The 21545-nt window shown below is 48.3% G+C and overlaps 11 protein-coding genes across 11 annotated transcripts; 5 read left to right on the top strand and 6 right to left on the bottom strand.

Annotated features, from left to right (window-relative positions):
* Positions 1-302: 302 nt before the first annotated feature.
* GGS22DRAFT_144957 (inositolphosphorylceramide-B C-26 hydroxylase) lies at positions 303-2076 on the bottom strand. The gene is made up of 3 exons (XM_047958850.1): positions 1927-2076; positions 869-1877; positions 303-816 (listed from the first exon to the last, which is right to left on the bottom strand). The coding sequence occupies exons 2-3, from the start codon at positions 1597-1599 to the stop codon at positions 426-428; spliced, it is 1122 nt and encodes a 373-aa protein (XP_047818455.1). The 5' UTR covers positions 1600-1877; positions 1927-2076; the 3' UTR covers positions 303-425.
* Positions 2077-2606: 530 nt separating this feature from the next.
* On the bottom strand, positions 2607-4916 carry GGS22DRAFT_188831 (Ima1 N-terminal domain-containing protein; the record flags this gene model as incomplete). The annotated part of the gene is made up of 3 exons (XM_047964768.1): positions 2607-3818; positions 3874-4734; positions 4791-4916. 3 exons carry the CDS (start codon positions 4914-4916, stop codon positions 2607-2609), a joined length of 2199 nt encoding a protein of 732 aa, XP_047818456.1.
* Positions 4917-5952: 1036 nt separating this feature from the next.
* GGS22DRAFT_144976 (glycosyltransferase family 1 protein) lies at positions 5953-7425 on the top strand. The gene is made up of 3 exons (XM_047958851.1): positions 5953-6550; positions 6600-7355; positions 7422-7425. The coding sequence occupies exons 1-2, from the start codon at positions 6125-6127 to the stop codon at positions 7329-7331; spliced, it is 1158 nt and encodes a 385-aa protein (XP_047818457.1). The 5' UTR covers positions 5953-6124; the 3' UTR covers positions 7332-7355; positions 7422-7425.
* Positions 7426-7846: 421 nt separating this feature from the next.
* On the bottom strand, positions 7847-9071 carry GGS22DRAFT_144982 (uncharacterized protein). The gene is made up of 3 exons (XM_047958853.1): positions 9020-9071; positions 8811-8957; positions 7847-8758 (listed from the first exon to the last, which is right to left on the bottom strand). Exons 2-3 carry the CDS (start codon positions 8864-8866, stop codon positions 7855-7857), a joined length of 960 nt encoding a protein of 319 aa, XP_047818458.1. The 5' UTR covers positions 8867-8957; positions 9020-9071; the 3' UTR covers positions 7847-7854.
* GGS22DRAFT_144984 (uncharacterized protein) lies at positions 9020-9610 on the top strand. The gene is made up of 2 exons (XM_047958854.1): positions 9020-9394; positions 9449-9610. Exons 1-2 carry the CDS (start codon positions 9215-9217, stop codon positions 9506-9508), a joined length of 240 nt encoding a protein of 79 aa, XP_047818459.1. The 5' UTR covers positions 9020-9214; the 3' UTR covers positions 9509-9610.
* GGS22DRAFT_144980 (37S ribosomal protein Rsm25) lies at positions 9560-10661 on the bottom strand. The gene is made up of 2 exons (XM_047958852.1): positions 10149-10661; positions 9560-10085 (listed from the first exon to the last, which is right to left on the bottom strand). The coding sequence occupies exons 1-2, from the start codon at positions 10529-10531 to the stop codon at positions 9713-9715; spliced, it is 756 nt and encodes a 251-aa protein (XP_047818460.1). The 5' UTR covers positions 10532-10661; the 3' UTR covers positions 9560-9712.
* Positions 10662-10861: 200 nt separating this feature from the next.
* On the top strand, positions 10862-13098 carry GGS22DRAFT_144996 (uncharacterized protein). Its single transcript, XM_047958855.1, has one exon. It carries the CDS (start codon positions 11075-11077, stop codon positions 12881-12883), a length of 1809 nt encoding a protein of 602 aa, XP_047818461.1. The 5' UTR covers positions 10862-11074; the 3' UTR covers positions 12884-13098.
* A 336-nt stretch (positions 13099-13434) lies between these two features.
* GGS22DRAFT_188837 (cytochrome c oxidase subunit VIIc) lies at positions 13435-13744 on the bottom strand (the record flags this gene model as incomplete). The annotated part of the gene is made up of 2 exons (XM_047964769.1): positions 13435-13463; positions 13531-13744. 2 exons carry the CDS (start codon positions 13742-13744, stop codon positions 13435-13437), a joined length of 243 nt encoding a protein of 80 aa, XP_047818462.1.
* Positions 13745-14090: 346 nt separating this feature from the next.
* On the top strand, positions 14091-18329 carry GGS22DRAFT_163963 (antiviral helicase). The gene is made up of 2 exons (XM_047961455.1): positions 14091-17414; positions 17465-18329. The coding sequence occupies exons 1-2, from the start codon at positions 14308-14310 to the stop codon at positions 17643-17645; spliced, it is 3288 nt and encodes a 1095-aa protein (XP_047818463.1). The 5' UTR covers positions 14091-14307; the 3' UTR covers positions 17646-18329.
* GGS22DRAFT_145001 (DUF2407 C-terminal domain-containing protein) lies at positions 17835-19520 on the bottom strand. The gene has a single exon (XM_047958856.1). It carries the CDS (start codon positions 19255-19257, stop codon positions 18250-18252), a length of 1008 nt encoding a protein of 335 aa, XP_047818464.1. The 5' UTR covers positions 19258-19520; the 3' UTR covers positions 17835-18249.
* Positions 19521-19915: 395 nt separating this feature from the next.
* GGS22DRAFT_179970 (PLP-dependent transferase) lies at positions 19916-21382 on the top strand (the record flags this gene model as incomplete). Its single annotated transcript, XM_047963723.1, has 4 exons — positions 19916-20316; positions 20375-20544; positions 20599-20916; positions 20988-21382. 4 exons carry the CDS (start codon positions 19916-19918, stop codon positions 21380-21382), a joined length of 1284 nt encoding a protein of 427 aa, XP_047818465.1.
* Between the last annotated feature and the right edge of the window lie 163 nt (positions 21383-21545).

Here is a 21545-nt window from a genome sequence, read left to right on the forward strand (position 1 = left end):
TTAATTCAAAATTTCACCGAAATGTTAAGAAATTGCATAAGTGATTGTGTACGTATCAGATATGTTATTGGCATTTTGCATAATCCTTCGTAAGTCTTCATGTTCCATTGGCCATTGGATATACAAGTAGTTGCCGATCTGGTGTTACCCAAATGCTCCTTTTCTTCCCATCGAATCATCTTCACCGCCAGAAAACAGTAGGTGTATCAAGGGAGACTAAACACACGCAATTAATTATTAAAAGTCGAGCATGGGTTAAGCTGAGTATTTCCATAATCTCCTGATATTCGACCGAACGCCATTATTTGCCGACCTAACCTCCGAGAACCCCGGTCCTCAGTCATTGCACCTTGTGAGCGATCAACACGTATCGCCATATCCGTCTTGGTTTGAATAAGCCTCTTGGCCGAAGCCGTGGTAGCATCTTACTTTGCCTTGACCACGGTGACCAGCTCGGTACCAAATACTTGGTCCCAGAACCGACTGGTTACGCCAAAGCCCAGCTCGTAGTCTAGGAAATGATGGGCAAGGTGGTACTTCTTGAGATCCTTGTACCAGAGAGGGAGGTTCTGGTGGTGAAGGAAGTAGTGCGTCAAGTCGTAGCAGATATATCCGAAGATACCGCCGCAGAAAACAGCGGTGGCCAGGTACCAGTTCCAGAAGAATAGCGAATGTGCCAATTTCCAGAAAGGAGTCGCAAGTACTAGAAAGAGTGTAGGAGGCATCACTAGACGATACTTGTCCATTGGTAGATAGTGGTGGACACCGTGAAGCAGGAAGTGCAGTGTAATTCCGACCCTATTGTCCGGTAGATACCTAGATATCCATGTTAGTTTATGGTCTGTAGTTGATATGTGATGGAACATACTCGTCAAGATGGAAAAGACATCGGTGCAGAATGTATTCTATGAGAGTCCATAGACATAGACCAAGCACCCAACTAGCAACTACCCCTGAAGTAGTTTCGAATCCTTGGGAAGCCAAGTAGGTACCGTACCCAACTGGAGGCAACCAGATAATAGGCACCAGCCACCAAGGAGTTAGACTGAGCGGCTCGAGGAAGTTTCCGAACAAAGGCGCAGAAGCACCTCCTTTGTAATGTCTCGGCCGATGGACCTGGTCCAGGTAGAACCTCTTGCTAAAACCACCAGTCCATACCTGCATCAAGAGAGGCTTATTCAAGTCAAGAAACTTGTGCTGTTTGTAATCATTGCCATAGTCCGTCTCCTTGCTCAAATCCTCCTCGCAGGACATGCCTGTCCGGGGGTGGACAAAAGGAGTCTCTCCGTTGGCCTGGGACCCTGTAGCACTCCCATTCTGCGCGTTGCCATTGACTTTTTTAGTTCCTAAGATTCCGATGTGCGACTCTTCTAATATCTCGTAGGCGGAGTCGGAGTGTTTATGAGAGTCGTCATCTTTGAGAATATCGGTGACATCTTTTCCGGCATATTCAAGGACTAGGTCGGGACCACCGGGATGGGATTCGACGAAGTCGGTTACATCGTAAACATTGGGACCGATGGTAACATAACAGGACTTTGCGGTGTTATGCGACTCGACCTCGGCTTGGGTGAGTGTCGGTAAGGTTCGCCCAGGCATCTTGATGATGAGGGGAGTTTTGTAGCTAAATCTAAGGAGCGACAATTAACTAGAGAGCGGAGGAAACCCAGCTGTCTAGAAAATCAGATAAAGCTACGATGAAACAACCTGTAAAGAGACAGAAGGTTGAAAGAAAAAAAATGAGGTTCCTCGGAAAGAATAGGAGTTAAAACAATTGCAGGAAACGCGGATTTTAATGGACTAATAGCAGTGTTCAATTTTTTAAAGGGGTCCAATCATTCTCTGTCAGAATAAAATGAACCCTGAAAGTTTGCAAGCTTCACCTGTCAGCTACGCAGTAAAATAGACGCGATCGAAAGTGCTAACCTGGACACTGCCTGACAGTGGCGTTATCGCATATCCTTATCGTATGATCCCCTGTTTACCTCTAGGACTACTATAGGTAAGTACCTACGTACCGCCTTAGTGCCGGCTTCTTGGGATCCGCGATCTCCTTATGTTGCATTTCGTATGCCGTGCAAATTAATCTTAAAATCTGATTGTTTATGGACGTCCATCAGTTGACCAACTTTTTTAGGATCCATCGTCATCATAGACCTTTTTTTCGGTTCCATATTTATTTCGTTTAATACAACAGAAGAGGGAGGTCATTATTGCAAATTAGGCACTCGATTTTTATCATCAATTGACCACTCGATGCAGCACCTAGGGATTATATGTACATTCCTGAGTCCTGAGTCCTGTGATTTCTTATTCTCCAAGTACCCGGAATCCTGATGCGTGGGTATTTTCGGTCTCTTCATTCACCGGCAGTCCGTAAATGCTATCCCCGCGGAACCCGAAAAACGCCTTGCTATGCACCATGTAAAACAACTACCATTCCACCCTTCGTTCAACCTACACATGTATGTACAATAATGTATGTACGACACAGTCCTATACCATCAACCGGTGTTGTGGTACATTTATCCCAACTTCACGTGCTGGGTTGTGCAAATCCTTCTCAGTACCCTGATCCCATTGTGGGCCGTCAATCGCCCAATCCCCTACACAAACGTATGCCACATGTGATGAATGATAGCAATCGTAAAGTGAGCGCTACCGTATGTGCGGCAGGGGATATTATTTCCGCTCCCTGACCAAATGCTCCAGGCGAGGATGAGAGAGGCTAGCACCTGCACCAATCCTAAATTGGCCCACGATGGCTCAAAGATCGACGGCTGCTTTCCGTCTCTGATCTGAGCATCAACTTGTAAATCGGCAGCCAATCGTATAGAGACGATTAGACCGGCAATAACTGAAGTTAGAGCGAGGCTTAAACCGTACTGTTCTTGGGTGCCTAGCGCTAGTATCCAACCGTAGAGTGCGCCAACGAGTACGACCAGCTCAACGCAACGCGTGGTGCGACGATTTGGCGCATCTGATGCATTAGGACCAGCTTTGAAGAAAGATCCTGTGGCCTTCAGTCTAGAGCTTCGAACAGCCGCATCATCCGGGCTAGGGCTGATGCTAAAAGAGCTAGCGAACATCTTGGAAAGACCGTCTCTAGGGTCATCCTTATCCTCCGGCGCGAAGAATTTGGGATCAGAGAACTTGATGTCCGATAAGCTGTTTTGTTTCGACGATCCCATGTCAACAGGTCCTCTAGTCGATTTAAAGAAGTTCTCTTTCTTCTCTTTCGGACTTTCTCTAATAATCGGGCGCATCGGAGGGTTGCGCATCCTCTGGGCCGGGTTGGTTGGCGCTGGAGGGACTTTATACCAGATCGGTCCAGATTTGGGTTCAATCGGCGCGTCATTAAAACGCGGGTTGGTGTTCTTGACCCTATACGGATTGTATTCGCTGAAGGCTCGATGTTGCGAAGCAGACGGCGTCCAATCCATCTCTTCGTCGTACTGGACAACCTGAGGCTCAGGCTTATCAACTATGATCGGGTCTGACAGATGCAGAGAACCAAAGGTAGGCTCAGAGGACTGGTTCCTGTGCGATCTCTCGTGTACACCGCCAAACATTCCATTACTTGTAGTAGTTCCGTAGTTATTCGAACTCCGAACAAAGCGCTGTGTAGATCCATTGTGAGGTCTTGGAGGAGATTGGGCTATCTCATCTAGGGCACTTCCAAGATCATTTTGTTCTCTGAGTGGCTCTGGCTTCGCTTCCGATCTAGCGGTGGGCGTTCGTGGGCTATTCGCCTTGGAATATTGCCGAAATAGAGGACTTGTGTCTGTATGGATGGATCTTCTTGACGCATGATATACCTAGCGCGTTATGTCAATATGATTTCACATATAAATTCCGTGTGCAAGTACTCACGTAGGTCATTGACAAGGCGATAGCAAGTTGTGCGCCTAGCTGCGCTGAGATTTGCGATCCCTTCAAAGAACTATACTGTGCCATGGAGATACCAGCATATCGCACGAGTAGAATAAACAATTGATATGTGTACCAATGCTTGAACCCGAGGTAGTGTGCCGTGAAACCCCTGATCGTCTGCTTGAAGCGCGGATTCCATGGCAATGAGTATAGGCCTAGGTTTATTGCCCATCTCATATATGAGTCCGCTTGAGGCAGTCGTGGTAGTCGGCCATAGCTAAGCTGGTGTATCCCCTTCAGGGCCGTAGCAACTCGTGAGTTCGCTCCCGCTTCACCTAGGATATACGGGTCTACAATGAGGGACCAGACCATAGCAATGTGCCATAAGAATTGAAGTGCGAAGCCTAGATGCCAGCTCCACTTGCCAAAGGTATCTACGACGTCCAAAAACCCTCGTTGCTTTACTTCTTGTCGTTGAGATCGCGTGCGATCCATCATTCGGCGAAGATGGTCGGTTTGCGCCGTGTAGCTAGCTTCGTGAAGCTTCTTTTCTACCCTGGGCTCACAATCCGCGCACATCTGGGGGTATCGCTTCTCGAGGTCTTTTCGAAGAGCATAATATTTCTTCTCGCGCAAAACATACTCGGCGCTTCTTTGGTCTTCCGGCCACTCGAATTGCGCCAACGAGCTTGTAAGCATGTGTTGGTTTCTTAGGCACGTGTCGCAAAAGATCGATTCTTCGGAGCCGGCTGCATCTGGCGATAGTGATCGCGGAGGTGCCGATGGGCGAGGGATGGCATACTGGACTCGACTGCGCTCGATAACTGACGGTGAGGAAGGTGGATCTGTGATTTCTCCATACTACGATACGACCTGGTTAGAATCATCTTGATATTACAGAGAGTGAGTATGCTTACATCGTCCAGCCAATTCGTCGCATCGCAGTTGGTACAGTCGAATGACTTCTGGCCTTCAAATCGAAACTTGGATCTTCTTCCGCAATAGAAGCAACTCAAGTACTTCCTCGACCGTAAGGTCGACATTGTTTTGAAGCCAATCCGAAGTCAACGAAAAGAGTAAGATTGTAGTATAAAGGGTGACGGTGGTTTGTTTAGTACGTGAGTATTGCAAGCTTGAATGCAAGCTTCAAGAATTAGAAGGAAAAAAAGAAGGAAGCAAAAAATATGATGCTTGAACTTTTCTAAGTTACAGTGGAGAAGTTCCGGTTGAAATGCTAAGTAGAGCTGCCCAAGCGCGTTTTGGGGGTTTACCCGACCCAGGTATCAACGCGATAAGGGGTTACCCATAATATTGATAAGGTTAGGAACGCGTTACAACGGTAAAAATGACGGTTTTTGCGGTAGCCTTAGCACGCTAAGCCAGGCGCTGGGACGCTAAGAACTGCCAAAATTAGATCGGTTCGGACCCTGTAGCGATCCACATCTACCATGCTAATCAGCTAACGCAAGGTACCGGTAACGTTTAAACATCCTGCAAACATCATCGGCAAGAATCGAGAACAGGGTGTCCACATTCGCGCAACAGCTTCAATGTCTCGCTATTAGCTTCTAACGGTGAATATGGGTATTTGAAGCAGCTGGAATTGATTTCCACCGTGATCTAAGGTTAGTCTGGCGTTTCTTTGAACATCCATGGATCGCTCCAGGTTCAGTGACTTGGAGATGATTCGTCATATAGTTCACACACAATCCGGAGAAGATGAGATTCACATCGGACCAAGACCCCCGGGCTGCCACGTGCACTGCTGTTACATACTACCGTAAAACGATCAAGCCAAGGTGCTCTCGTTCTGTATATCACTTCATTTTATTACTGGTCTCTTTATAATATCATATATTCATAGAGATTCCTGAACGTCTAGTTTGCCAACTTATAATATCCTTTAGTACAGATTGCTTAGCAGACCTGCATTTACACTTATGTTCTATATTGTCTCTAGATTTTGGATTTCATATGCTTTAATAAATGAGATGCAATGTGCTAACAAGTTATGCTAGTACCCTTGAGGTTTATGAGAAAGACTTCAAGCTTATGTTCGCCGATGGCATACAAAGTGTCTCTATCTATCAACCACATAGTAGTTCACTCAATATTAGAGCCAAAGAATGCTTGCCGTCTTCGTCACAATCAAAAATAGTACAAACCCGCATTAGAAGTCTATTCGCGCTCATCATATAAGGTTGTCCTCTTATCACAGCTCCTGGACACTGGCCACAAACCACAACACCACATGGATACCCAGCCGCGACCCAGCCGCGAGGGGCAGGGAAAGCCTCAAAATGAGCGAGATGAAATTCTCCCTGGTTTAAGTTCTACTTATCTCCCACAAGATGACACTGAACTACCTCTTCCACTCACTCCAACAAAAGAGGAGCTATACTCGTCCACTGTTGATGACCCTGTTGCCCAGCTCAATTCTGACACTTCATTAAACGAAGAGCATCGACTTTGCCTTGCCGAGATGGAGGGCCTTCGAGACAAAGTTGATCCACCTCCTCTAAACCAGAAGCTTATCATCGACTTCCTTCTCGCCATCTGGCACCTAGTTGTGCTCTTCCTATCTCCCCGTCCAATTCAAGTCTGGATCGTCATGTCAACCGCCCTCCTATGGAAGTCATGGATCTGGTTGTTTATCATGATGATAATTTTCCTTATGGTAAATCACTCTCCTGGCCCAATGATAAATCATGCTAATTCTTAGGTAGACTCGACACATACTAGTGATAGCCACGCGTCGCTCTCATGGCGCTACCTACGGTGCCTGGCCGTCAATGGTGCCAAAAACTGTTCCCCATTACATCTTGATTGTCTGTGGATCGGGTGGCCACACGGGGGAGATGATTCGTATGGTTGACCGTAGTATCCGACCACGCAACCTACGCTCTCACCGACGCTGGGCCATCGGCTATGGTGACCGAATGAGTTATGACAAGGTCATGGAGTTCGAGGATTCCCTCGTACGCAAGTTCGGACAGCAGGATAGTGCTGGCACATTCGACATCGAATTCTTCCATCGACCTCGTGCCGTTCACCAGAGCTGGCTGACAACACCATTCACCGCACTCCTCTCCCTAGTCGAGATGTTCAAGATCATGACCACCGCGCCAGGCCGCCATACGACCACGACATCCCAGTATCCCGGCGTGATCGCTACTGACGGCCCCGGCGCTGGATTCATGTTCCTCCTAGCCGCCCACTGGCTTAAGATGATCTTCGTCGTCCCCGACAGTTACGTGAAAACGATATTTGTCGAGAGTTGGGCCCGTGTCAAGTCACTGAGCATGTCCGGCAAGTTAATTAAGTATTTAACCTTGGCCGACGTGTTCATCGTTCAGTACGAGGGTATCATTCGCCGTTTAAGTTCCAATGAGTACTACAATAGTAACTTCGTTGCCATGCCGGGTCGCTCTAATCGTGCTAGCACGCGTCCTGCGTAAGAGATTATTCGCGGATCTCGTAAGGTGTGTGATCAAAATCCTTCATTCTCCGTGAATTAGTCGTCATCGCTGACTATCTTGTGACGCAAGAAAACCTGATACCTAGGATAGCGCAGACTATTCATGGGAAACTTGAGTTACGGCTATGGTTTATGGTTCTGTCTATTTGCAACGAAACACATGGACTTATATGTCCATGATGAGTTGAAATAAGAACCCCGTTTCGTCGTGTCGCATTTCGCTGGCTTATGGCTAGACTCAAAGTTGTAATCAATGTCAACGAGCACATGTTGATACTACTAGGACATCCTCGTCGTGGTCTAGACTACTATGTATGGATTCTAATACTAGTAAAACCGTAAACATCGAAACATTGATGAGTAAAATAGGAGGCTAGTCGTCTTCAGATGACACACTTCTTTACCCTTAAATATCAATAATTTACCTTGTCTAAGCCAAATCTCTCTATCCCCATCCATAACACCGCCCGTCTAAAACCATCACCCACCCCCCACCCCCTATCTTACCTCTTCAAAGGCGTCCTAAACGGCAACCTCCGATGCAACCGCGTACTCAACTCAATATAATCCCGCTCTCCTTCCGCCGTAATAACCCCATGCCGAATAAAGAAATCAATCAACACCGCCGCAGAATCCGGTTTAAACTCGCCATTCAAAAGCCGCTCGCGCACCTCCTCAACACCCATCGAGTAAAACACCTCCACCTCGTCATCATTCGGCTTCGGAACAACATCGCTCGGCAGCTCGAGATCATGTACGTATATGATGTCCGGGATAACCAGCCCCTTCTCCCCCGGGAACCCGTCCGCCGTTATGGAAACATACGTTAAAACGCCCACACTTTGCACCCGCTCGCGCACCAGTTCCTCCGGCAGCGAGGCTTCCTCGTCCGCTTCATGGATCAGCGTGTCTAACGGGGAATGACCGTCGCGGATCCCGCCCGCCACCGTCGAGTCTAGCATCCCGGGACTCGTATATAAATGCTTCGCCCGCCTCGGGATCCACAATCGCATGCTTCCATCCTCTGCCTTCGTATACGCGGTTATATATGCGCCCTGACTAGTGATCCCGAACAACGCGGAGGCGAAGCGCTCCATGTGGACGGGGTACAGCGCGCTTAGGATAGAGAAGGGCTCGCTGTGGGTGCGGGCAATGACGTGGAACGTATCCTGCTCGATACATGTGTCTATAAGCCGCGCAAAGGCAGCATTCACTGCGCCGGGGGTATCCGCGCCGTTAGATGAGTCCAGCACGATGACGCTGCGCGGGTGAATGTGCAAAACGAGGAAGTCCGGAGTCCAGGGCATTTTGAGCACGGTTTCCGGGAGGAGGTAGCCGTGCGGCTGGACATCGTTGGGGAGGAAGAGCTGGTAGTATACTTCACTTGGTACGATGTCGTAGGGGAAACTGGGGGTTTAGTTAGATGTTGCGTGAGATTCGAGTTAGGAGACTTACATACTTATCGCATGATTCGAGGAGTGAGAGGAATGTCCTCTTATGACCGTCACTGGTCATCGTGTCGGTTTATTTTCGCGGTATGAATTTGGTCTCAAATCGGTTATAGGGGTAAATAAGAATGAGATTTAAATAAGTGTCTATTTTCACTCTACCTCCCTTGTAAGTTGGACTGAATAACCGGTATGAAGCTGTAGGCAAAGCTTAACTTACCTAAAAAAGCGGACCGCGCCACATAAACGCATTTTGGCAGCTGCTTAAGCGAATATGCGGGTACCCGCACCCCCTTGTATCAGATCGCATCAGATCATCGCATCTTCTCCTCATATATCACTGACACCGGACGAGTTTCAGTTTCATTTTAAACATGAACAACATCTTTTTTGACTCAGATCATAGTTCCCCAAGATGCCTTCGTCGAAGGCAATGTTAGCCACCGCGCTGGCGAAAGCGAATACCGCGGTTCAACTTGATAATACTCAATCTTATACCTTCGCTCGAAAATACTACCAAGAATCATGCGTCCTCCTATCCGCGCTCGTCGACAGAGCATCGAGAGAGAAGGATCGGGAAAAACTAAAATCTATCGTGAGTTGTTAAAGCGACGAGTTTCACAACCGCTTACTAACGCAATTGTTATAGCGACAAACCTATCTGCAACGGATAGAACAGTTAGGAGGAACCGCACCAGAAGGGCTGTAGTTTGAGGAGATACCCATTGTGGAGTTAAGGAGCATCCGTCGTTCAGGAGGAACAAGCGCGCATTGTGTTTTCATCTTATATCCCGACTCTACGAGAGTCACAAAGTCGACCGGACTAGGCGTGGTGGTGGATATGTGTGTGGGACTTGTACAGTTGGTGCTACATTGAATATATGCGAAATATCCATGGATGCTACCGAGTCTATTACTCTGGTGGAGGTTTTTCCACATCCTCATTTATGCCCATTTCTTCGTCCAAGTCGATATCATCGACATTGGCATCTTCGTCGACACCAAATGACGTGTATGCTGCGTCCCGCTCTGCTTGTACCGATTCGATTTGCTTGCTGGCCCACTTCTTCCATCTCTCGAATTGGTCGTCCTCGAGATCCAAACCAACTCTGATGAAGGTCTTGCCAAAGTATGCGCCTACCATCTGGGCCTCTTCTTTGGCTATCCTTCGCTCAATTTCTTCCTCTTGTCGTAGCCCGTAGAACTCGTGCCGTGCTTTGTCGTATGCTTCCTCTTTTGTTATACCTGGGATATTGTGCATCATCCACATCTGATATTGAACGACACTATAAAAGACTTGTTAATTCATATCCTAGGGATTTCCCGTACGTGTTGTTAGGGATAAATACCACTCTCCGCATAGCGGCATGCCAGGTTGTCTTAAGCCCTTGGACCAGTCATATCTCCGCGCATCTTTTCCGTCCATCTCAATGATCATCCTCGGCCTTGCCAACTCCCAAGGGTGGTCTTTAAAGAAGGTCTTCCGTAGCCCATCTTCCTCGTATGTTATTTGTTGCGGTTTGAATATTTTGCTCGGCTTCCGCATTTTTGGGTTAGGCTCTCGATGTTGAGGTGGGAGTGTCCGTATGAGGATTTCGGGAGGAGGTATGGACTCAACGACTTTGTACCATACTGGTTGTTGGACTTTGGCAACGGGAAATATTCGATGGTTTAACAGGTTGGTCATGGTCTGATAGACCTGGCGGGGCTTAATCTGCCTTTGACCGCCCATGATGCATCCTTAGGAATTATGCACCCTTTATATGTACAGGAGATGGCGACGTTTAAGCAATTGGCGTTATGCTAAGGATTCGCGTGCGGTTAAGTTCGATGTTCTGCGATTTCGTCTTGGGAAAATCAAAGTGAAAGCTGCGCAGTTGAGCGTTTAGGTGGACCTTGAAGAATTGGAACAATCGATTTTCCGGTACTCATCTCCCCTCGGTACAAACATTTAAGTAGCTTAGCTTGCTCTTTTGTACTATCCAATTATAAAACCAATCAAAGCCACCAAAAAAGTAAGGTATAGTACTTGGCGGATACTTTTTCACTATCCGAATAAGTACCTTATCGTAATCATAACCAGGGACCCCTGTAGAACTTTTTTATCAATCGCATTTAATTTTTCGATAAGTTGGGGGGGCATATCATATTCTATCATTCTACTCGTACATATCGTCACGAAAACTTCGATATCCCTACTTCCTTGTTATACGATACTCTTGTCGTCAGCTCCTTAGAGAAGTTGTCATGACCGGACCAACATGCGGGACAGCTCATGAGAATCTTTACTCAAATTGACGGGTCGATTTACGGCGCGATACGCTCTTATAGACCCTCGCCAAGCTCCACTTTGACTCTCTCATTACATCGCACAAGAATACGTGATGATTACACGGAAGCCGCATGTACTTGCTTCCCCGCTATCGCTAGATGTTTCTGTACGGGGCGGGATAGAAAGAGGCATCATGTCTCCTGTGCTTCTATTTCCAAGAGATCTTTCAGCTCGACGATAGCATCATCGCGGGGTCGCCCTTGGAACTCCGGCTTTTTCAAACCGAATCTTCCTTCCAACCGTAAATGGAACCATGCATCTGCGCACAATACTATCAGCCCTTCACTATCACAAGAAACTCGGCCGAAACATGAGCTTCTGGATATCGTTGGGTCGTATGAGGATACGACTGTGGAGGAGCATCTTGAGTTCTTAAGGGACCCTTACATGCGGAGATTTGCGCCTGCCGATGGTCCACATCTTACCGTCTCCGACAGGGCCGAAGATGCTGACCTCCAGTCTGTTCACCCCAGGGAGACAATGGATCCCGAGCAAGCCGAAAGAATTCGAAATCTACAAGAAGCCGTACTTCTTAAGCTCAGGCGCCCTGCGTCCATAGATTTAGACACGGTATATGATCTATACTTGTCACTTATGGAGCCTCGAATACTTCAAATCACAGCTAGGTTGAGACATCAGTTACTCGCAGTACTGGGCATGGCTGAGAAGAGAAATTCGAAGTCTATGTTACGATATTTTACTGTCGTGACAGACATAAAGAATGGCGGTTTCCCCTTGACTAGACCTGAATGGAATACCGCCATGTCGTTTGCGAGTCGATATGTTGGGAGATCAACAGAGGTAGAAGTCGAAGCGGCGCTTCAGATTTGGCGTGAAATGGAACATGAAGCCGGCATCAGGGGATCCGAAGTCACGTTTAATATCCTGTTTGATGTGGCATCAAAAGCCGGCAAATTCGGTCTCGCGGAGATGATCTACCAAGAAATGGGTACGCGAGGTTTCCAATTCAACCGATATCACCACGTCAGTCTCATCCACTTCTTCGGTCTTAAACTGGATTCTGGTGGCGTAAGGGCTGCTTATAAAGAAATGGTCGAGTCTAGCGAAGTTATAGACTCAACCGTACTGAATTGCGTCATATCTGGTTTTCTGAGATGCGGAGAGGAATCATCTGCCGAGAGGGTGTATGAAAAAATGAGAGAGTCGGCTCGAGGGACTGAGGTGTTACCGGATCTCAACTACACAATGCAGAAGGTCATCACCAAGGTGCTTATGATGTTTGCAAAAATTGGGACTAAACACCCCGAGATGCGATCCAGTTTCCAGAAGACCGCGTTGATTTCCCCAGATCTACAGACATATCGCTTCTTAATTAATCATTATGGAGCAAGGTTAGGTGATCTTCCTAAGGTCGCGCAATTCCTCGACGAGATGAAGTTATGCAACGTCCCGCTGCATGGCGCAATATTCCTTGCACTCTTCAAGGCATTCGGCAAATATGGGAGAACTGGATCGGACTGGTCAGAACAGAGACTGACTAGTGTATATAATGCCTTCCTAGACGCCCTCGACGCCGGAACTGAGGGTTTATACATTAACACATGGATGGCAATGGCCATATTGAGAGCATTCTCCAGATGCTCATCTCGAGATGAACTCTTAGACATATATGAAAGTCTAAGACAGAGGTGGAAACTAGATCCGATGGACTCAGAATTCATGATGAATTTTCTGACAAAGGTCATAGAGGAACCCCGGTTTGTTGTACGCTCTAAAGGCTATTCGTTATGATACAGGAAAAGAGGAATGGATCATATAGATGTAAACTAACGGCCGGAGGCAATATCTGTGAACAAGAGATACCCACGACCTGTACATATACTATAAAATATATATTTGCCTGTAAATAAGTATTCAATGAAATACATCATTTAACTGCTGAGGCAAACTACACATCGTAAACATCTGGTCCAACGTCATGAATCGTATCCGATGTTTTAATAGTGATCTTAGGCGTAGTAGTATACCATACCTAATTACCCACGTAAGATAAGCCAATGGCCTCACTTGATATCCTCTACACTTGGCGTTGAAATATACTTGCTGCGTCATGTTCACAATCAACTCCAAGTTGTTCCTCCGAGTAAGAGCTGCACGATGATCACGATTCGACACTTCTGTAGTAAACGGTAACAAATGGAATTATTTTCGGTGGTGGCGTCAATGTCTATTGTCGTATATATGTACAACCCGCATCACGTTCCTTGCCGTCCCCGACCAGCTGAAGATGCTATTTTCAGACCTGCCTCCCACACTCTTCTCATAGACCATTCGCAAGTACTCTAAGACTTGGGCTTGTTGGTTTGCCACACTACAAATCATGTATATTAGTATAAGACAAGACCGGGCGAAAGGAAGCAGTCGAGGAAATGACGCACCGCAGATGCCGAACGGGGCGAAGAAGCCGGTGGCCATGTAGCCCCAGAATCGGAAGGCGAAGAAACGCGTCTTGGGGTTGAAAGGCAAGTTCGAGTAGGGACCCTCGGGGTAATGGTACGGGGAGGATAGACGAGCGCGGGTTGCGTGGAAAGCCCGGCGGCTGATGAGGGAGGTGATGCGCGGGCTGGCGCGGGCGACGGGTTGCGCGAGCATCTTGTTACGCCAATTAGCCTTCTAACGTTTCTTCTGTAATCTTGTGAATTATAGATACCTTTGCAATAGTGATTACTTCGATGTCGAGGAGTGGAGAGGACTTCTTATGGTATGAGCTTCAAGCTTTCGCTCTTTAAAACTTGGATTAAGTGATCGAACGATTCATAGCTGGGGGGCTCGGCCCACGGTTAAACATCGGGCTGATAATAGACTTCACTGTGATAGGTCCAGGAAACTGGGAAATGACGGAGGTCGATAGGTACCTAAGTACATAGTAGAGTTACTTACCGCCTGCCGCGATTTCATGTCGTCCCACTTCTTCTATTTTTCTGCCGGGTCCAGTTTTATTTTCTTCGATCACCAAGAAAGTTCACGATCTCTTTGCATCAGCGCTCCTCAGCTCTGCGCGGATTCTGAGTTTATTGTTAAACTTTCACCCCAATCCGCATTGGTTTGAAGTTTTCTTAAAAACAACCTGCGGACGCGTAGGGGCTGAACAAAGAGCAACAACTTTACTCATTTAATTAATTACGTATCTAGTAACTATCTATTTGTTATCAACAATGGATGATCTCTTTAACGTTTTCGACGAGCAATCCGTGGGCAAGGTTCGGTCGGAAGCTCAATCGCCCCCGGTTTCGAAGTCACACAAGTCTAAGAAGAAGAGCAAGAAGAGAAAGGCCGATGGTGGAATGAAAAATGGATCTGCTACTGCATTATCCGCCCCTGCACCCGAAGTCGATATGGCAGACGCAGAACCTGCGTCTCCAGAGGAAGATGGCCGTGAAGTGACCGTGTCCGAGAGTCATGGGGATAGCAAGCGCAGACGAAAAGATGGCGTGGCTGAACCGGTATTGACAGATACTTTCGAAACGGCGGAATCCAGAGAAGTTGGCGCGGTAGCTGGATTCGCCCCGACGAAGGACGAGGCGTCGTTAGTCCTGTCGCACAATATTCAGCACCAAGTCGCACTTCCACCAGATCTCGATTATGAATACGTTCCACTATCCGAACACAAACCCCCCGAGAACCCTGCACGAACTTGGCCATTCACGCTCGATCCCTTCCAGCGTCTCTCGATCTCCTCCATCGAACGAGATGAGAGCGTTCTGGTATCAGCGCATACTAGTGCCGGAAAGACAGTCGTAGCCGAGTATGCCATCGCACATTGTCTCAAGAAGAACCAACGAGTCATCTACACGAGTCCTATCAAGGCATTGAGCAACCAGAAGTACCGAGAATTTAACGAAGCATTTGGTGATGTCGGTCTAATGACAGGTGATGTCACCATAAATCCCACCGCCAGTTGCCTCGTTATGACTACCGAAATTCTGCGATCTATGTTGTACCGAGGATCTGAAATTATGCGAGAAGTGGCCTGGGTAGTTTTTGACGAGATTCACTACATGCGAGACAAGTCGCGTGGTGTGGTTTGGGAAGAAACGATCATTCTCCTGCCAGACAAGGTCCGATACGTGTTCTTGTCTGCGACAATCCCCAATGCCTTTCAGTTCGCCGAGTGGATCGCCAAAATCCATCGACAGGCTTGCCATGTCGTTTACACAGATTTTAGACCTACTCCCCTACAAAACTATTTCTTCCCATCTGGTGGTACCGGTATATTCTTAGTTGTGGATGAGAAGGGTGTCTTCCGAGAGCACAACTTTAACAAGACTATACAGCTGGTCGAAGAACGCAAAGCAGCTGCCGAAGAGAACGAGTCTAAGACAAGGGGCAAAGGAAAGCACAAGAAGCCGTTCAAGGGAGGGAATAACGAGGCTGCGTCAGCGGATATTCAGAAGATCGTGAAGATGATCATGAACAAAAACTTCAATCCGGTCATCGTTTTCAACTTTAGTAAGCGAGAGTGCGAGATGATGGCATTAACGACATCAAAGTTTGCATTCAACGACGAGAGCGAGAAGGCTATGGTGCGGAAAGTATTCGTCAGTGCTATCGAATCTCTCTCAGAGGAGGACCGCGAACTTCCACAGATACAAAATATTCTTCCGCTTTTGGAGAAGGGAATCGGCGTCCATCACTCGGGTCTTCTGCCAATTCTCAAGGAAACCATTGAGATCCTGTTCCAGGAAGGTCTCATCAAAGTTCTCTTCGCTACTGAGACATTCTCCATCGGGCTGAACATGCCGGCAAAAACGGTTGTCTTTACAAAGGTCACCAAGTTTGACGGCAAGTCTGTCAGACCGTTGACTCCGTCCGAGTACATCCAGATGTCCGGACGTGCAGGTCGTAGAGGTCTCGATGAACGTGGTATAGTTATCATGATGATTGACGATACGATGGAACCGGAAACGGCGAAGAATATCGTTGTCGGCCAGCAAGATCGCCTCAATTCTGCTTTCTATCTTGGCTACAACATGGTTCTGAATTTACTTCGAATCGATGCTATTAATCCAGAATTCATGTTGGAGAACTGCTTCTTCCAGTTCCAGAACACCGCTAGCGTCGCTGGCCTGGAGCACGAATTAATGAAGCTACAGAAAGCACGAGATGAGATGGTCATCACTGACGAGGCTACGATCAAGGATTATTACGGTTTACGTCAACAAATCTCCCAGTACACCAAAGATATGTTAGCGGTCATCCAGCATCCGAATTATTGTATCGACTATCTCCAACCTGGAAGGCTCGTCCAAATAGCTCACCCGAAGACCGGCAAAGACTTTGGCTGGGGCGTCATCGTGAACATGACTAAGCGTAAGGAACCGAAATTCGGCGAAAAGGAGTATCCGCCACAAGAATCGGTTTTCCTGGATGTTTTCCTACGGCTCGACCCGACTTGTGATCCCTTCGGGCCTCCGAATCCTTCAACAGAGATGCCAGAAGGGGCTCGGGCCAGTGACCCGAACAAGGACAGCATCTTTGAAGCGATCCCTTGCATGCTCACATGTATCAAGGCTCTTAGTCAGATCCGAGTATTCATGCCAAAAGAGGTGAAGACAAGGGAGGATGTCGAGTCTGTCCGTAAACAGCTTCTCAAGTCGCTTAAGGAGGTTGAGCGCCGTTTCCCCGATGGTTTACCGGTGTTGGATCCTATTGAGAACATGAACATCACGGACGACTCATTCAAGAAACTGCTCCGCAAGATCGAGGTTCTCGAGTCACGACTATTGGCTAACCCACTCCACGGCTCGCCTATGTTGCCAGGACTCTGGGAGCAGTATTCGGCAAAAATTGCTCAGGCTGACGAGATCAAGGCCATGAAGAAGACAATCGCCAAGGCCCATTCCATCGCACAGCTAGACGAACTCAAGTCGAGGAAACGAGTTCTACGCCGTCTAGGCTTTATCAACGAATCCGAGGTTGTCCAGATGAAGGCTCGTGTAGCTTGCGAGATTTCTTCAACGGAAGGTCACGAACTGCTATTATCCGAATTACTATTCAACCGATTCTTTAACGAATTAACCCCAGAGATATGCGCTGCTGTTCTTAGCGTTTTCATCTTCGAAGAGAAGGTCGAAGCACAGGCCTTGCCCGACGAGCTTAGTAAGCCGTACGCGCAGGTCCAAGCTCAAGCCCGAATCATCGCCAAAGTTAGCCAAGAGAGTAAACTGGACGTTAACGAGGAGGAGTATGCGCAAAGTTTGAAATGGCAACTCATGGAAACTGTCTATGCGTGGGCGAACGGGAAATCCTTTGCCGACGTCTGGTAAGTGTGTTTCGATATTACTAACTGTCTTGGAGGCTGACAATAGCTAGCAAAATGACCGATGCGTACGAGGGTTCCTTAATTCGTTTATTCCGCCGACTTGAGGAATTACTTCGACAAATGGCACAAGCAGGAAAAGTAATGGGTAGCGAAGAGCTGACGACGAAGTTCGAGGGAAGCTTAGCCAAGATCCGTCGGGACATCGTGGCGGCTCAATCCCTTTATTTGTAATTTGACTTTACTACGTACTGCATTCGACGACAACCTCTTCCACGACCTCCATCTTCTCGGCATCATACGACTAGAAAAATAGGTAAGTGGGCGGATGAGGATAATAGGCTACGCAATGACCCGCGATGACCGATAAGTTGGTGGTTTACCACCAACTTTCTGGCTTCGAGAATGGGGATTATGCAAAGGAGGCTCACGACCTGCATTTCGTCACGGAGTTCACGGATGGGATACCACTTTGTTTCGGGATCGATGACAGAGACCGTACCTGATGGGCTGTGTTGCTTCTTTTTCGAGGAGTAGCACTCTCTTGAGGTCTTTCGAGTTTCTGGTAGTATGCTTAGATAGAGAACTTGGGCATCGCCAGTGTTGACGATGTCCAACCCGTATGCTTGTCTTATCTTCCTCTGCTGTGGTGATAAATGCGTGTATGGTATTTGCTCTTAACCGCTTAAACGCCGTTCCATGATAGATGATCCCAACTTGACGCCGTCCGATGCATATGTATATATATGTACACCTTCTCTTCCCATCAAGTCTAAATCCTTACACTCTCCACACCTCCTCCCAAGTACGCTATGCAATAGAAGTACATCTTCCCTCCTCACTTCTCCCCCGAAATACTCCTAATAATCCCAATCAAAACACTAAAAACCACCCCAACCCCAACCATAAACCTCCACCGCCCACTCGCCATCCCCTCCTCGCGAACAAGCCACCCCGCACTGCCCAACGGCCACATAAACCCCGTCATCACCCCCCGGATCATCACATCCACCAGCGCCACTAACCCCACGTCATCGCTATCCGTGCCCCCTGCCCCTCCTGGACTCGATAGCGATGTCGTGGGCACCGAGGCCCCGTTGTCGTCGATCCACGCGTCTTCCATTCGTCGGAACCCGTCAGGCGAGGGGAGCGTGTCGGGTGTGTATCGCGAGGACTGGATGCTTCGGAATTGTAGCCGTAGCTGGTTCACTTCTGCGGCGCTGAAGCCGGCGCTGAGCAGACGGTCGAAACCCCGTGGCGCGGCGGTTGTGCTGGGCAGCGGGGTGCTGGGGAGGGGGGTCCCGGATGGGGAGGGGGGCAGGAGAGGCGATGGGGGCGCGGGCGCGGCGGCTTGGGTTGCTTCGGTTTGGAGTTCCGCGGTTGTGAGGCTGTCGCCTATACTGCAGTTTACGTAGATCCGCTGCGAAGGGTCCGGTCGCCCTGGGATTGATTTCCCTTTTCCGCTGGCATTGTTGCTGTTATTGCTGTGGTGGTCGGTTCCCTTGCCTTTGGAATCGCCCGGGTATCCGAGCCCGAGACCGAGGCTGGGTGAGGATGGGGGTGGGGGGAGAGGTGCGCGGAGCACGGAGCTTAACGCTGCGCTGTCGGGGAGGATTTTGCCGCCGTGGATGAAGCGCAGGCGGCGCTGGGAGTTGGGCTCGGAGAGGCGTTGGCGGATGGTGCGTTTGAGCGAGATGACGGTTGTGGTGGAGGGGCGCGGGATGTCGAGTTCGAGGTCGGGGATTGCGGTGCTGAAGCGGATTGTTAGGAGCAGGGGCGGTGGTTGTGGGATGCTTAGTGGAGGGGGCTTGAGGGTTGGGTTTTGTGGCGGTTGGGTGGATGTCATTTTGAGCGTTGTGAGGTGGTGCTGTTGATCATCGTGGAGGATAGGAGATGGAGGGTTTGGAAGCTGTGATGTAGACTGGTGGTTTAGCGATATCCAGTGGGTCGGGTCGATGTCATCCCTGTTCCTAGCGCTGTTCACAGGAGCTCAGGGACGGTTTAGGGAGCTTGTTCAGCGGGGCACGTTCCGGATATTCTAGCGGGCTTTAGCCGCTTAGGTGCTCCGCGCTGGAAATGACGTGACTGACTTTTAGAGCAGGACCCCGAGCGAATTTGGGGACATCGTAGTTTCCAATAGCAAAACGCCGATTACGGAACAAGGTTATAGTCATTTTTATCTCTTTAACAAAGAGTTACATGGGTAACTGCTCTATAAGTCCTATAAATCCTAATAAATAAGTTGTGGATTACAGGGACGACTGATTACAAATTCCTTGCTTCTCGGATAGTAGAGCTGTGTGATCGGAGACTAGAGTCAGTGAGATATCATTGGGTCTAATAGATAAGGGTATATAATAGGCCTGTGCCCTATGCAGCCCATCTCCGGTTTGAGGATCTGTTCCAGACGATTCAGAACACAGTCGTATTCTATATTTTCTAGAAGCGCTCACCGAGAACTTGGTCTTGTGAGTGGACATAGAGGGTTTCATTCATCGACGATCATGGCGGCGGAACTCCCAGCCAAGCTCAAGCCCGCGGCAAGGGTTGCTGGTCAAAGACAAGATGTCTGGTCCATCGTCAATGAAGCCGCAGCAGCTTCACCCAAACAGCCTATCGTAAACATGGGTCAAGGGTTCTTTGGGTACAATCCGCCTCCGTTCATTATCAATGCCGCCAAGTCGGCTTTGGACCGGGTGGACTGCAATCAGTATAGTCCGACAAAAGGAAGGCCACGGCTAAAGAAGGCTATCGCCGATGCCTACTCGCCTTTCTGGGGTCGACAACTCAATCCCGAAACCGAGGTGACGATTACAACTGGAGCGAACGAGGGTATGCTTAGTGCGTTCATGGCTTTTATAGAGCCTGGTGACGAGGTCATTATCTTCGAGCCCTTCTTCGACCAGTGAGGCATTTGTCCCCTATCATATTAGGTATAACGCTATTTGCTGACAACAGTCTAGGTACATTAGCAACATTGAAATGCCTGGTGGGAAGATCGTCTATGTCCCGTTACACCCGCCCAGTGACGGAGCTACGCGAACTTCGTCGTCTGCCGAATGGACCATTGATTTTGATGAACTTCAGAAGGCCATCACTCCTAAGACCAAGATGATTGTTCTTAATACACCCCGTTAGTTGGTCTTTTCGAATCTGATAAGCGATGTAAATAGCTAATAATGTCCAGATAACCCTGTTGGCAAGGTTTTCTCAAAAGAAGAACTCCAGAAAATAGGAGATATATGTGTCAAGAATGAGATCATCATCCTCTCCGATGAAGTGTATGATCGCTTATACTACGTGCCATTCACGAGGATTGCGACTCTTTCACCCGAGATCGAGAGATTAACGATAACTGTCGGCTCTGCTGGCAAAAACTTCTATGCTACGGGTTGGCGTGTAGGGTGGCTTATGGGACCCGCACACCTGATCCAATATGTTTCTGCGGCTCACACGCGAATCTGCTACTCTTCAGTTTCGCCGCTACAGGAGGCCTGTGCAGTGGGTACGTCTTAACTATTTTTATAGCCTCTTATTATGTACAGAACTTAAGAACCATCCACTAATAAAATCTAGGCTTTGAGCAAGCTGACTCCGAAGGGTTCTGGGATGAAACTGTCCGAGATATGAAAGGAAAGATGGAGCGATTCAACGAGGTCTGGAAGGAACTAGGACTGCATTACACGGATCCAGAGGGCGGATACTTCGTTCTTGTTAACATGAGCCGGGTCAAGTTACCGGCGGACTACCCATTCCCGCCTCACGTAGCCAGCCGGCCCCGCGACTTCAAGCTCGCTTGGTTCCTGATCCAGGAAGTGGGCGTGGCCGCGATCCCGCCTACAGAGTTCTACACCGACCCCAACGCGCATCTCGCTGAGGATTACATTCGATTCGCCGTATGTAAGGAGGACGAGGTACTGGAGACAGCGAAGGAGAGGCTGAGGGGATTAAAGCAATATATACAAGACTAAGATGCCTTGCGATAGATAAGGGAAGAGAGCAAAAAAGATCTACTGTTTGGGCTAGATCAAGGGCGATAGACTCAACAAGACTCGTAAAATCTTGCATTACATTTAAGAACCAGTTTCCAGTGAATTGTATGGTTTTAATAAATCATGCTCAGGGATAAAACTA

Source organism: Annulohypoxylon maeteangense (assembly GCF_022496945.1).
Source record: "Annulohypoxylon maeteangense strain CBS 123835 unplaced genomic scaffold GGS22scaffold_9, whole genome shotgun sequence".
Taxonomy (NCBI): domain Eukaryota; kingdom Fungi; phylum Ascomycota; class Sordariomycetes; order Xylariales; family Hypoxylaceae; genus Annulohypoxylon; species Annulohypoxylon maeteangense.